A 13,839-nucleotide genomic window follows, 5' to 3' on the forward strand; every position below is an offset into this window, starting at 1 on the left:
TGCATTTGCAACTGTGTGCTGTGGAATGGTCTTTCTGTACACTGTGAATATGTGTTGCTACCATTGGTTAATAAAGAAGCTGGTATGGCCTATGGCAAGGCAGAATAGAGCCGGCAGGGAACCCAATCAGAGAGATAAGGAGAAGAAAGGCAGAGTCAGAGGAGATGCTGAGCACTGCTGGGGGAGCAAGATATAATGGAACACAGGTTATGTCATGAAGCCAAGTGGCAAAACATAGATTAATAGAAATGGGTTGAATGAAGTTGTAAGAGCTAGTTAATGATAAGCCTGAGCCATAGGCCAAACAGTCTTATAATTAATATATGCCTCTGTGTATTTATTTGGGACCAAGCTGCTGCAGGATACAGGAAAACTGATGGCTGCAACTGTGTAGGGTCTTACCACATTGAGGAAGGTGTTGGTACCAGTGTCATTTAGGGACTTGTAGAGGGGACTGTTTTCTCCAGTGTAGCCATCTTGGGAGCCATGGAGATTGTAGGTCATGACCTGGATGTAGTCTAGGGAGCTGTGGATGAAGGATGTTGTTTTAAAATAATTTCTGACGGTCATTTGTCATACTGATGCCAGGAAAATGCACCCTTGCAAAGCCTATAAACAAAGTCCATGGGCAGCAAAGCATCCCAAGGATGAAGATTCCAGAATATGGTAGACCACTTACTGTGACAGTTGGGGGATCTCGTAGCCAGAGCGGATGGTGGTGATGACACCAGCTACTGTGGCAGTGATCACCAGCCTGGGGCGATTGTTCTCAAAAGCTTCCCGTTCAAAAGCTTCATGCATTTCCTACAGAATATTAAAATAGTACAGTAAGCATATCACAAGTTCATTTCAGCCCTCCTGATAACATGAGTATATATTTAAAAAAAATCCCTTTTACATTTTGTTTTACCTTATTCTGTCGCCATCTCAACAGTCAGTAGAACAGGTGGTATTAACAGTCATTTAATATTCATGGGGTTTGAGAAACTTCACTATGTCCCACCTAAAGTTAGTCATCCAAAATCCAGATTCCAGGTGACTGAGAGCTTTGCCACCATTACCACGTTTCGAAGCCTCCCTTGCTGCGGTTCCCTAAATGGAGCTTTCAGTGGTAGAGGAAGTTTTCTCCTTTTTCAGTAGCTGAAGTATGTCAAGGGAGCAACATCTCGTTGAATGAAATGCAAAGCTACCCAAGGGAGAAGGTGGTAATGACTGAGCGACAGGTATTCAGTGCCAGATGGTAATCTACCTCTTCATTATGTGACTTTAATCTTACATGAAGCACTGGGGTCAGCTCTTACAATTGCCTTATTTCCGAGTGCCAGGTCATCTTTGAACAGAATGTTCACAGAAGTTGCCATGTGTGCAAGTGGTCGAGTGACTAGGACATTTTACTCGACGATGAGTCATTATAAGAAGGGCGTTAGAGCTGTCTTGAAATATTAACCCCATGTATTGCAGGCATCTGCTTTTATATTGTGCTGTTGTAGTGGGCTGGAGGCATGCTTCAATTAAAAATAGAGATAGGCTGTAGAAGCCAGGAAACTAGGAAGGGGCCATTGGGGGACAGGGAATGAAGAAAGAGCTTAAAGGGGGCGGGGTAGGATAGTAGACAACAGATAGTCTGGAGTGGGAAAAGGGAGTAATGGGGAGTAGGAGGTTAGTGTAGAATACAGTAGGGATAAGAGGAAGGATAACTAACACTAAGAATGTTTGACAAAACCATAGGGAAGCCTACTATTTTATAAGCTTCCTAAAACGCGTTTATTGAAAAACCTGAATTGGAGTTACCTACATGGGTGGTGGTATAAAGCTCCTTCCAGAAGTCATAGGTTACCAAACAAAAAAAGCCCAGGGCCATATGTGGTATACTAGACTTCAAGTCGTTGGTCAGGGGGGTCCTGCAGACCCCCAGGACAACACAGGCTATTAACATTGCTGTGGGTTACCCACTAAAACTTTATGGTGAGATCCTATTGATAAGAACATCATACACTTTGAGCAAACGATATAGAAAAGTCAGTCTGGTGCTGACCTGGAAGCTCCCTCCCTGCCGGCTAGCTTTCATGGAGCCAGAAGGTACTTGGAAGGCTGGTGGGGAAGAAAAGCCACCAGAAATTGTACCAGCTGTGACCTACAGTGTGAGCTACAGTAACAACTGGCCTGAAAAGATACGCCAACTAGTGCAATACAGGCCTGGATATTATGGGAGTGATTGACACCTTTCTAATGAGCTTAATTCCCGCTCCGCGGAGGGGAATTCATGGCTGGTACTGTAAGTCTGGCCAACAACCTGTGAGCTGGGGAGTCACAGGCCCTGCAAATACTGTGTTTCTAGAATTGAACTGCCTCCTAAATAACTTGTGCCCACAGACTAGTGCAGCTCCTGTTATGCAGCAAACGACAGTTAATACAGACTCACAACTGGTGGAGTGTCCTGCTCTAAATAGGCTGTCTGGATCACACCCCGCTTCTCCAAGGCTCAGGGAACACTGGAGACAAAGGGGTGAGCCAGAGGTTGGGGGAGATGGCTGAGAAAGAATGCCTTCTAGCTACAATAGGGCTGTTGTACCCACAAATTCACAACGGTTGTGGTTGTCTCCACAAGAATGGCACAAGATCAAGCTAGTCAACATTTCATTATCGAGAGGGAAGGGTCTCAAGGGGTCTTACCCTTAGGTAAGGAGCTAATGGCTACAGTGGGAAAGAGAATCAATTTTCCTGTCTGGTCCGTGGTAGTTTGCCTATTCTCCAGTAGATAGCGCCATACACACATGCAAATCTGAGCAGCGGTCATTGGCCTTTTTAAACAGAAACCCTGAAGTTGGGAGTGGGATGAGGGAAGTCCCGGAAGAATTGAAAGGGGGTAGCGGTGGGGGAGGTGATGGATATGATCTAAGTACATTGATTTATGTATGAAATTACCAAAGAATTAAATACAAACAAAAATGAATGGAGTTACTGTATCAGACAAAAGTAAACTGAGTCAGTGAGTTATTTAGTGTTGAAACTCTCCAGAGGCGGCCCGACAATATGGAAATAATCTGTCGCTGTGGGTATAGGACAGTGGTAGAGATTAGGCCCCAAAGGAGTAGAAAATAGAAGTAAAGAATGGAATAAATTAAAAGCCATCTGTCGTCTTTGATTTAATAATCTATTCATTTTTGCTTGGTGATCATCCCTCTTGCTGACAACACAAGTTCATCAAGTCAAGTTCTTCCCCACGAGCTCTGGATTTGCATTCATCCGATGCATCCTGGCCATTCAGATATGTCACAGTCCTTGTGTTCGGGTGTAGAGGAATCAATTCTGCTCTAAACCTACTCTTTTGCTGCATTTATCATCTTAACTAACCCATTTATGGCCATACAGTCCTTTAAGGCAGAAAACTGGGGATCTTCTATATTTTCTACTAGAAATTATCCCCAGGTCCTACTGACGTCTGTCTTCAAACGTCTCTTTGTAAAGCCCTCCTTCCCCAGTGTAGAAGCGCTGCTTTCCTCTGACGCCGGTACCTTCCTTCCACTGGAACTTGCTTGACCTGACAACTCTACTTGTTTGTGGTTAATGTCCGAACAGTAAGTCAGACCCAAACGTTTGGTCATATTTCTCTACTGTGTACAGGCCTTCTTAGCATTCTCAATTATCTTGAGGGAGAATTCCCGATCCTTCAGCTAAGGACCCACATGATCAGATGCTTGTTACCTGTGCAAACCCATACTCTTTTTCCCAATCACTTGATCATTGATCTCTGTGTCTTCATTTGGGGCCTCCCATTCTGACCTAATTAAGGAACACCATTGTTTTTCCAAGACTAAGACTGAGCATTTCTTACTGGGGTAAGCTCTTTCTGATTCTGCTTCACACAAACTTCTCTGGATTTCTTTTGTATTCTGGACCTTTATCATGGCATTTATCATAATCATGTGTCTGCAATTGCTGGTTATGTTTCAGTCTTCTGCCTCATAGTTCTTTGAAGCCAAAGATTTTGCCTTATTTTTATTTGAAGCCTAAACCCAATATGTGCTACAGAGCATGTGTTACTCTAATAACAACAGATTGTGTCATGTAATTATTCCTGGCATTGAATTCTGTTGTCAGATAACACAGGCAGTTATGATATATACTTAGTTACTTATCTGTAGAACAAAGATCATAATACTCATGGTACTTTTATCATAGAGCACTTAATACACAAAGGTCTGTGCAAGTTCAACCAGACAAAACACCAGCATAGAGTGGAGAGGTTATCAAGAAATTTCATTCCTAGTGATGGAATTGATAATTTCCAGGAAAAGTTAACTTTCTTTAAGGGTGTGGCCCCTGATAGGTGGGGCATGCTCCAGTCAATGGCTGTACAAACAAGGGTGCATAGACAACTCTAATTGGAATTGTGTGTGTGTGTGTGTGTGTGTGTGTGTGTGTGTGTGTGTCTGTATGAAAGCAGAGGTGGATTTGGGAGAAGATGAGGGAGAGGAAGATACGGTCAAAATCAATGTATGGTATCCTCAAAGAATTAAAACACGCATTAAATGTGAATCTGAACCATCATTCCTAAAACAGTATGAAATATCTGGAATGTAATTGTGGAAGGGGTATGTAATACAGCCCGGTCTTCATAATGCTAAGATTCTGTACTTCTAAATTCATTTGAGTTTGATTTTACTCTGTAACCGCCCAGTTCTCCTTGGAAAGAACTTTGAATTTTTTGGAGCTGAAGACACTCATGCTTTTCCTGCTTCCCTACCTGCACAAGGACAGTGAAGAGATGCTTGTCCTTAGTAGGGCTCCCATGAGACCCAGGGAACTGCCAGTCCAGGTTCAGCCCGTCAAACCCATACTGGCGCAGGAATTTGATGGCTGAGTTAATGAAAGTCTGGCGGTTGTGAGGAGTGGAGACCATGGCACTGAACCTGAGAGAGTCCAAAAGAAGGCGGGGTAAGGCCTCTCCGACATTAACACATTAGAATAAAAACACTTTACAGCCCAAAGTCTACCTCTGAGCCCTTCACTAGGATGCCTCAATCTGATGAACGCTTGCTCCCCTTTTTGTCCCAGCATCCCTTTGCAATCACTGCTTTTGTCAGCCTCAGGACTCAGTATCCCCTCTGTGTTGCTATCCCTTTTATTTCCATATTGTCGGACAGCCTCTGGAGAGTTCCCCAAATTATCTTTGTTTCTTTGGATAGCCAGCCATGATAACTTACCGTGTTGTCTTTAAATACCCTCCAAGGTCATGTGCTCTCTAAGAGTCTTATTTATGAGTAGACTTTTGATTTTCCTTCTCCAACAGACAAAGAAGTTGTTCAAGACCTTCCTGAGCCATTGTGACCCTGAAATACCTTAGGTAGAGGCACTCTGGAAGCAGGTAACTAATGCTCAAAGGGTGTTGTATTTGAATACCCACTTGAATTTGACCATTTGATGTCATAGTAATCTTTTCACTATATTCTGCTTAGAAGTAAGGTTCCAGTCAATGGACAGAGTTAACACATTCACTTATTGGATCCCTTCAACAGCTTCTCTGATGTTGTGAAGTACCGCAATGGAGGCTATGCTGGGCTTGCTTGCTTTCAGTTCAGTCAATGAAAAAGTGGCTTTCTAGAGAGGACTTACGGGGCAGGTCCAAAGTCCCAGCCTCCAACAGCCAGGAGGGTTTTCAGCTGAGTATTCCTTAAAAGCAAAAGATAAAAAATGATTTTAAAAATCCATGGCCCCCTATTTAAAAGAGCTTTGTTAGTTAATTCAGCTGGTATTATTCAGTATTGTCCTCACATGATATGACACACATTAGCACAATTTTCTTCCATTACCATAAACTTTCTCTTTTTTAAAAATTTATCATAATTGTAGTTCAAGTCCCTGAGGAAAATCTGAATTGTAGAATTGTGTTTGTTTTTTATTTTAGGGTAGTGACTGACAATAATTGTGATGTCTATAACTTAAAGTATAATCAGCCCATATTCTCTTCCTTTGGATAAAATAATAAATATTATTTGAACATTATTATTTTCCCAGCCTCCTTCACAACAGCATAAATTTGTCAGGCTAGAATTACATACATTCTGGAGAACACTGACTATGAACATCAACTCTTATAAGAAAATTCTAGGTTTATTGCACCTTTCTTAGAGATTCTGATTTTGTGTGCTAGGGTAGGTCTGCATGTTTGTTTTTTAAAAGTGGTCCATGTAGCTTTGTTGCAAGAACTGTGTGGGCCGCACTTGGTACAAAGCCTGGTAAAGGAGTTTATTTCTAGTTTGAGATATAGCATCTGTTATCCCACTGCACTTGTGATAGTGCCATTACATTGGGAGAAGTCACCTGACTCTTCCTTCTTGCTGATGTGGTTGAACTGAACGAATCTGCTAATTACTAGATAGGAGGCCTTATTTGGTTTTTACACAAAGAAGAACTCTATTAGAATACATCAAATTGTTCAATTTGTGGGCTCAGTGATGTCTAAATTCTAATATCATCCACTTCTTGTTTCCTGATAAAAGTAGCAGAGGTTGTTTGGAGTTCCCTTTCCCCACAAACTCTCCAAAGAAGACAATGAAAGGAAGAAACATAGCCCCTATTTTTCACATGCTAATCATAGTAGTGATGTGACAGATTGTCTACATCCTTGCTACTTAACACATAGCTCCTAGACTGGTGAGCATCATGTATCAAAGGTTTACTAGAAATGTACCATCTTGTCCACATGCAGAAGAACAAAGGGGTTAGAAAGATGTCTCATACAATATCCAAAAATCAACTCAGAGTGGATTAAAGAGCTAAACACAGTCGGGCGGTGGTGGCGCACGCCTTTAATCCCAGCACTCGGGAGGCAGAGGCAGGCGGATCTCTGTGAGTTCGAGGCCAGCCTGGTCTACCAAGTGAGTTCCAGGAAAGGCGCAAAGCTACACAGAGAAACCCTGTCTCGAAAAACCAAAAAAAAAAAAAAAAAAAAAAAAAAAAAAAAAAAAAAAAAAAAAAAAAAAAAAAAAAAAAAAAAAAGAGCTAAACACAAGATTTGAAACTATCAAAGTACTAGAAGAAAATATGAGGAGAGCTCTTGGAGAGTGGCCTGGGCAGTAACTTTTAAGATATGGTCCCCAAAGCACAGACAACAAATTCAAGAATAAACTGAAATAATTCTGGAGATAGAGATAGAGATAGAATGAAATTATAAACTCAGGAGTTAAAAAAAAAGACATAATGAAATTTTCAGGCAAATGGATGGAACCCAAAAAAAAATCACTGAGAGAGGTATCTCAGACTCAGAAAAATGAATATAGTATGTATTTGCTTATATGTGGATATTATATGTGAAGTTAATCCTAGCCAAGCTATGACAGAATCAAACTAAATTCTTAATCTGTAGACACACAGATGGTAGGGATAGAACAAAGGACTAGAGAGAATATATCTCATTAGGAAAGGGAAATAGCATAGAGAGTTATGGATGGGAGACTGGAATGAGAGGATCACATCAGGAGGGGAACAGAAGAGGGGGTTGTAGAAAGGAATAAAGGGAAAGATAGCTAAAATTAAGGGGCATTTTGAGTGGTAGTATGGAAACCTAATACAGTAGAAATTTCCTAAAATATATACATATGTGAAGGCAATTTAAATGAAATTACTGAATAATGGGGGAGTCCCAACTGACCATCTCTTGTCACTAAACAAAGCTCCCAGTACCAGGATTGGGTTACATCTATTGAGTTGTTGGCCAAAGGAGCCCTACAAAAATCCCTAAACAACTCAGGCTATGTGAAGACTATATCGGTTGCTCTCCACAAACTGACAGCAAGATCTCATTGCTGAAGACAAAGCTACACAACTTATTGAACGTGGAGATGTATAACTGGTGCCTACATAGAACCTTCACCCCTATATTGCAGCATCTTTGGTACAGGAATGTACTCTGCATGCTCTCAAGAGAGAAATATAAACGTCAATCCAGCCACACACACTTTGTCTATAATGGTGTACTGCCTGCAAGATAAGCTAGAGCAATGATGGCCCAAAGCTTGTGGGAGTAACGAACTAATAATGGATGTGACTTAACGCCCCCTCTATGAGATGGAACTCTTACCAACACTGAAAGGTAACCAAGAACCTGAGAGTAGATAGCTCAGGGATCTAGGGTAAAACCAAATAATACTGATATAAAAGAAGAAAAAAATAGTGATAAAATGACTCTTAATGATATTCTGCTATACTCATAGACGAACACCATGTTCAGCCATCATCAGAGACGCTTACTCCCAAAGCAGATGGGAACAAATGCAGAAACCCACAGTTAGACATTATGCAGAGAGTGAGAGACCTTGGAACACTCAGCCCTAAATGGGATGTCTCCACCAAATCCTTCTCTTCAGAGATCAGGGAACCCTATGGAAGAGGGTGTGGAAGTATGTAAGAGCCAGGGGGGATGGAGGACACCAAGAAAATAAGACCCTCTAAATCAATATGAGCAAAGCTCATAGGAACTCAATGAGGCTGAAGAAACATGCACAGGGCCTACATGGGTCTGCACCAGGTCCTCTGTGTTTAGTGTTCTTATGGGATTCCCGAGTGTGCAAACCAGTGAGTCTCTGGTTCTTGTGCCTTCTCTTGTGCTCTTTTACTTCTTTTGCTCTGTCCTGTCCAACTTTTATATAGCTTTTGTTTTATATCGTTATATTAAAAATGAACAAATGAATGCAAACTTAGCCGCTAGGGTGAAGGTTAACAACCGAGCTGTCATTATATCTGCTGGGAGAGGGAACATCAGTTTTCTCTTACACAGAAATATCTGAGTACATCCACCACTCTAGTACAGGCTTCATGTTCATGAGTAGTTGGCCAACATGTAATGGAATCCACAGTTTTTTATTTGGTTACAGTTTGATTTTATTGGGTGTTTTATTTTGTTTTCTTGCTTTTTTTGGGGGGGGTTGTTGTATTTTTATTTTTGAAAAAGAAAAAATTGGGTAGGCAGGGAGAGGGGAGAGGATCTGGAAGGATTTGGGGGAAGGGAAGAATATGATCAAAATAAATTTAATTTTTTTAATAATGAAAACATAATAAAAAAGGATATGAGCCCTTATATGAAAAGCCGTATAACTGATCTATGAAAATTTTAGCAATAATTTTTTTGCAATAATTTTTTATAACAGAGGTTTCTATGACTGAAATTGGAAACATCCATATACTTGTTTGAACATATCCTGTTTTATGTGTTCCAGAGTAGATATTTATGGCACTGTCTACTTTTACCATAACTGCTCAAAATTCAAGAAATCAAAGTTTGAATATATAATCAATTAGATTTTTTTGCCTCACATTTTTCTCTCATATGTGGACTCTAGGTGTGTGTGTGTGTGTGTGTGTGTGTATGTGTGTGTGTTAAAAACAGAAATGAGGTTGACGAGATATTTAAATAAGTTTTTAAAGAAATTGCAGAGAAAGTTTGGATCTCTAGATCCAATGAATTCCAGGCAGGTTTAGTGGCTAGCTTGTAATTCCAGCCTCAGAAGGCATAAAGGGATCCCTGGAGCAAGCTGACTCGGGAGAAAAGGCATATGGGTGAGCTCTGGGTTTAACTGAGAGACCCACTTCAGCCTTGGGTCTCCACATGCATGGACATTCACATGTACACTCACACACATGTGGTAATACACATAAAGTCATGCATATAAAAACCCACTTACACTCACACACCACACACACAGAAATGGAAAAAGAAAAAAATAGAAATGTGACTATGAATGTAGGAAAGGAATTTAAGGGACAGAGAAAAATGGAAATAATAGAATACAAGAAATATGAAAGTAGAAGGTGGACTACTTAGTGGGGGGACAAAGATCAGTGAGAGAGAGAGAGAGAGAGAGAGAGAGAGAGAGAGAGAGAGAGAGAGAGGAGAGAATGGGAGAGAGAAGGAGGAAGGGCATGAATAAATATACACAAAATATTATGGTGTAAATGTGTGAGTTGCCATAATGAAACCATTTACTCTCTATGATTACTTCAAAAGAAATGAAAATGAATAAAAACACCCATGAACTTTAGAATGGGAGAAAATATTTGTAATCCATACATCTGAGAAAGAGTTAGCAATCAAAAAAAATCAGGAATTGGAAGAGAAATCATCATTGAAAAATGAGAAAAAATCTGATTAGACATTTCTCAAAGAAGGCAAAAGCCTAAGAGTATGTGTATGAAAACAAACAAATGAACAAACACAGAAACCCTAAATACCATTGCTAATCAGAGCTATTCAGGTTATAACTACATTGACTTATCACCTAACACCTGTTAGAATAGCTAACATCAAAAGATGAAAGGTAACTAATACCTCAAGGATGTATAAAGAATTACCAAAATACTATTGACTTAAACACAAATAACAAAAGTCCTAGAGAGAGCACTGTGTAGATTCCTCACAAAATACAGATTGCACATGATTCATCAACATCACTATTCAAAGAAAATGAAATCAGTGTCTTGAAGATACAGCACTCAGATAGTATTCATAACATTGAATAATAAGATCCAAGATGTGGAATCCCATCAAGTGTTCACCAATGGACAAGATCCTATGTTGGTGCCTTATCCAGTTGTTATCATAGAAGCTTCCTCTGGCAGCAGGTGGGGGCAGGTGAAGAGACCCACCACCAGATATTATGCAGAGAGAGTCTAAGCTGGAAGTCTCCTTTGAATCCCTCCCCTAGGAGATCAGGGAATCCCCAGGAAGAGGGAGAGGAAAGATTGTAGGAGTCAGAGGTTATGAAGGACACCAGGAGAAAGAACATGGCCCACCGAATCAACTAAGCAGGGTTCACATGTGCTCACATGGGCTCACATGGGCTCACATGTGCTCACATGGGCTCACATGGGCTCACAGAGACTGAAGCAGCAAGCACAGGGCCTGCTTGGGTCTTCACCATGTGCTATGTTATGGCTGTTAGTTTGATGTCTTTTATGGGACTCCTAACAGTGGAAGCATGTATACTTCTGATTCTTTTGCCAGCTCTTGGGACTCTTTTCCTCCTATTGGGCTGCCCTGTCCAGCCTCGATATGAGGACTTTTGTCTTGTCTTATTGTATCCTGCTTTGTCCCACTTGACTGTTGTCTCTTGGAGGCCTGTTCTTTCCTGAAGAGGAAACAGAGGAGGAAAGGATCTGAGGGAAAGGGGAGATGTAGGAGAGCTGGAAGGAGTGGAAGGAGGTGAAACTGGTCAGGATGTACTGTATGAGAGAAGAATTTATTTTCACTAAAAAATTGAAAAAAATTCAAGAATATTTTAATAAAAAATTCAGTGAGACAGGGAGAAAAAGTTCAAGAGACCGTTATGCAAAAAACATTCACCAGCCGGGCGGTGGTGGCGCACACCTTTAATCCCAGCACTTGGGAGGCAGAGGCAGGTGGATCTCTGTGAGTTTGAGGCCAGCCTGGTCTACAAAGCTAGTCCAGGACAGGCTCCAAAGCTACTGAGAAACCCTGTCTCAAAAAAACCAAAACCAACCAACCAAACAAACAAACAAAATGTTCACCACAAAAAAGACAAACAAAATGATCACCACAAAAAAGGTAAGTGTGTGAAGTAAAGATATGCTAGTGAGGTCATGAACCATTCTAAAATGTAGGCAGCATTCAAAACTCATGTGTGTAATAATTATATGTAATTGATTTCAATGAAAACTGATGACATTGGCTGGGTCCTCATCCCAAAACCATGGATTCTGAGTTACATTGAAAGAAGCATTTATATGTGGCAACTATCGACCCAGGAGATACAAAATAAGACAGCTCTGCTGCCATTCTCTGACCTGCTTTTTAGGGCATTTAAAGCTTGGTAGTCAGTGAAGTCATTCATGCTTTTCATGGTGATCTTGTTGTTCCGCATACTAGCAAAGGCATAGATGAGGTGAGAACACAGGCAGGGGTCAATATCAGCAGGACTGAAACTTCCCAGTCTCGGCCTGTTCCGGGCCACATTATTATAGTAGCACATCAGCTGGTAGGAAGAACCTGTGGAAGGCGAGCAAGAACAGTGGCCTGATGTAGAGGGCAGTGAACTCCGTTGACGGTTTGGCCCTTCCTCTTTCCCTTGCTGGGCCTCAGGCACCTGTTACTTGGGAAGCGATAATTTAACCTGAGTCCAGACATTGCATTTTAGACACCAGGCACTGACTTGAAGTTGACTACTGTAACTGCGACATTCATTTTTGAATCTTGGATAAGTTAGAAGACTAGTTAGACAACATGCCACTGTTTCTGTGATGCTCTGCACGAGCTGGCTTGTTAATGCTAAGGTGGGCACACCACAGAGGATGGCGCTGAGAGCTGAGCTGAAATAGTCGACTCCCAACAGTGAAATTCTATCTCTTTCCCTCACTGGTTTATCTCTTGACAACTTTTTCAAATAAAGTCATATGAGAGTTTAATTTAAAAATCCCAAATAAGAAGAAAGTACATTAAGTAACTCTTAGAGATTTGAGGCTTATGGTGGAAATAGATTTTGTAAACAATAAAATGTGAAGTCATGACATACCCAGCTGGGAATTCAGGAGAAGTGCCAAACCTAGAGAGATAGAGAGAACAAACATTTACTGTGAAACATTTGCCTGAATCCTGGAGTATCAAACTCCAACACAGTAGGGTCATAGATTGGAACAGCCCAAGTGAAACTTAATAGCCATTTCAAGGGGTGGCATTTTCAGTGAATAAACATTTCAATCTACTCATATGACTTAGTGGAAAATGGCAATGGCCATCCTTGTCCACTTTCTGTGTCCTAATTAATTGTTACTGAATGTAAAGTCCACAGAACTAATACTGCCTGAAATTACTTGTTTCCTTTACTTAGTAATCACCCCTTTAGACTGTGTGTCACCTCCCAGAGTTTGAGCCCAGCCTTCTGACAGTCAAGCCATCCACCAAAGCAGAGAACGGTATTCCCACAGTCTGAGTTGCTTGAAACATCTTTAGAGAGACCTTGCTAGAGGAACAAAGATGTGAAGTTCCAGGAACCTCTCATTGGCTTCAACAGAGCAGGTTTTGAGAGAGCATGTCTTACTTATTAGCCCAGACTGGCCTTGAACTAGAGAACCTTCTCCTGTGTCTCTTGATAGCTGGAATGATAGGCCTGAACCATCATCATGTAACTAGACCACTTCTGAATCTTTTATATGTTGAGCTTCAGTGTTCATCTGAAAAAGTTTCTGAAGCTTAACGAAGTTTACAAAGCACAAATTTAGAGCAACTAGGAAGATTTCAATGACTTGGCTCAAAACCACTACCAAATAAATCTTTTTGAATGGTTGTCTATGAGTAACACTTTTACTCCATCAGTGCAGCAGACCTATGGAAAATAAATGAGTAATAAATCTGAAAACAGTAGAATAAAGACAACTAGGATAGCTGCATCTTAAGTTTCTACTGATTTTCTTCTCTGCAAAAGCTAGTTCTAGTAAATAAGTAAATAAATACAATGCCAACTTAAGACAGATGGTATAGGAATACAAATGTCTGGACAAAACAGGAACCAGCAGAAAAGTATTGTTAAAAATGAGCCTCTTTTAAGGCCATGCCTGTGTCATCAATGAAAGCAGAAGAGTTATCACAGCCTGTGAGGTTAAGAAAACCAGACTTCCTGAATGATGGAAGAAAATTTGAAACGATGAAAGAAGAACAGTAATGCATGGAGCTGTAGTGTGACAATGCCTCCTGGGTGCCAGATCCTGAGAACAAAAGAAGCCAGGCACCACTGAGTCTCTAGTCTGATTACCAACTCACCTGTGACAAGAATGAGCTTGCTCATGATGTCTTCAGTACTGCTTCAGCAGAGCCTCCGTTGGCTTTTT

At 40.9% G+C, this 13,839-nt stretch overlaps 1 protein-coding gene across 2 annotated transcripts in view; it reads right to left on the reverse strand.

The window, feature by feature from the left end:
• Positions 1-13,839, reverse strand: part of LOC114707259 (chitinase-like protein 3) — a 35,132-nt gene that overhangs the window by 3,885 nt on the left and 17,408 nt on the right. Inside the window, exons 2-7 of one of the 2 annotated variants that reach the window (XM_037206975.1) lie at positions 12,528-12,557; positions 11,803-12,004; positions 5,617-5,673; positions 4,748-4,913; positions 680-804; positions 403-526 (exon numbers count right to left, since the gene is read on the reverse strand). In XM_037206975.1, coding sequence (XP_037062870.1) covers positions 403-526; positions 680-804; positions 4,748-4,913; positions 5,617-5,673; positions 11,803-11,987 — 657 coding nt within the window. In that variant the 5' untranslated portion in view covers positions 11,988-12,004; positions 12,528-12,557. Of the gene's footprint in view, positions 1-402; positions 527-679; positions 805-4,747; positions 4,914-5,616; positions 5,674-11,802; positions 12,005-12,527; positions 12,849-13,839 lie in introns of those variants that run through there. The other variant, XM_028889942.2, reaches the window with a different exon arrangement.

The sequence above is a fragment of the Peromyscus leucopus genome, chromosome 6, assembly GCF_004664715.2.
Source record: "Peromyscus leucopus breed LL Stock chromosome 6, UCI_PerLeu_2.1, whole genome shotgun sequence".
Classification (NCBI taxonomy): Eukaryota; Metazoa; Chordata; class Mammalia; order Rodentia; family Cricetidae; genus Peromyscus; species Peromyscus leucopus.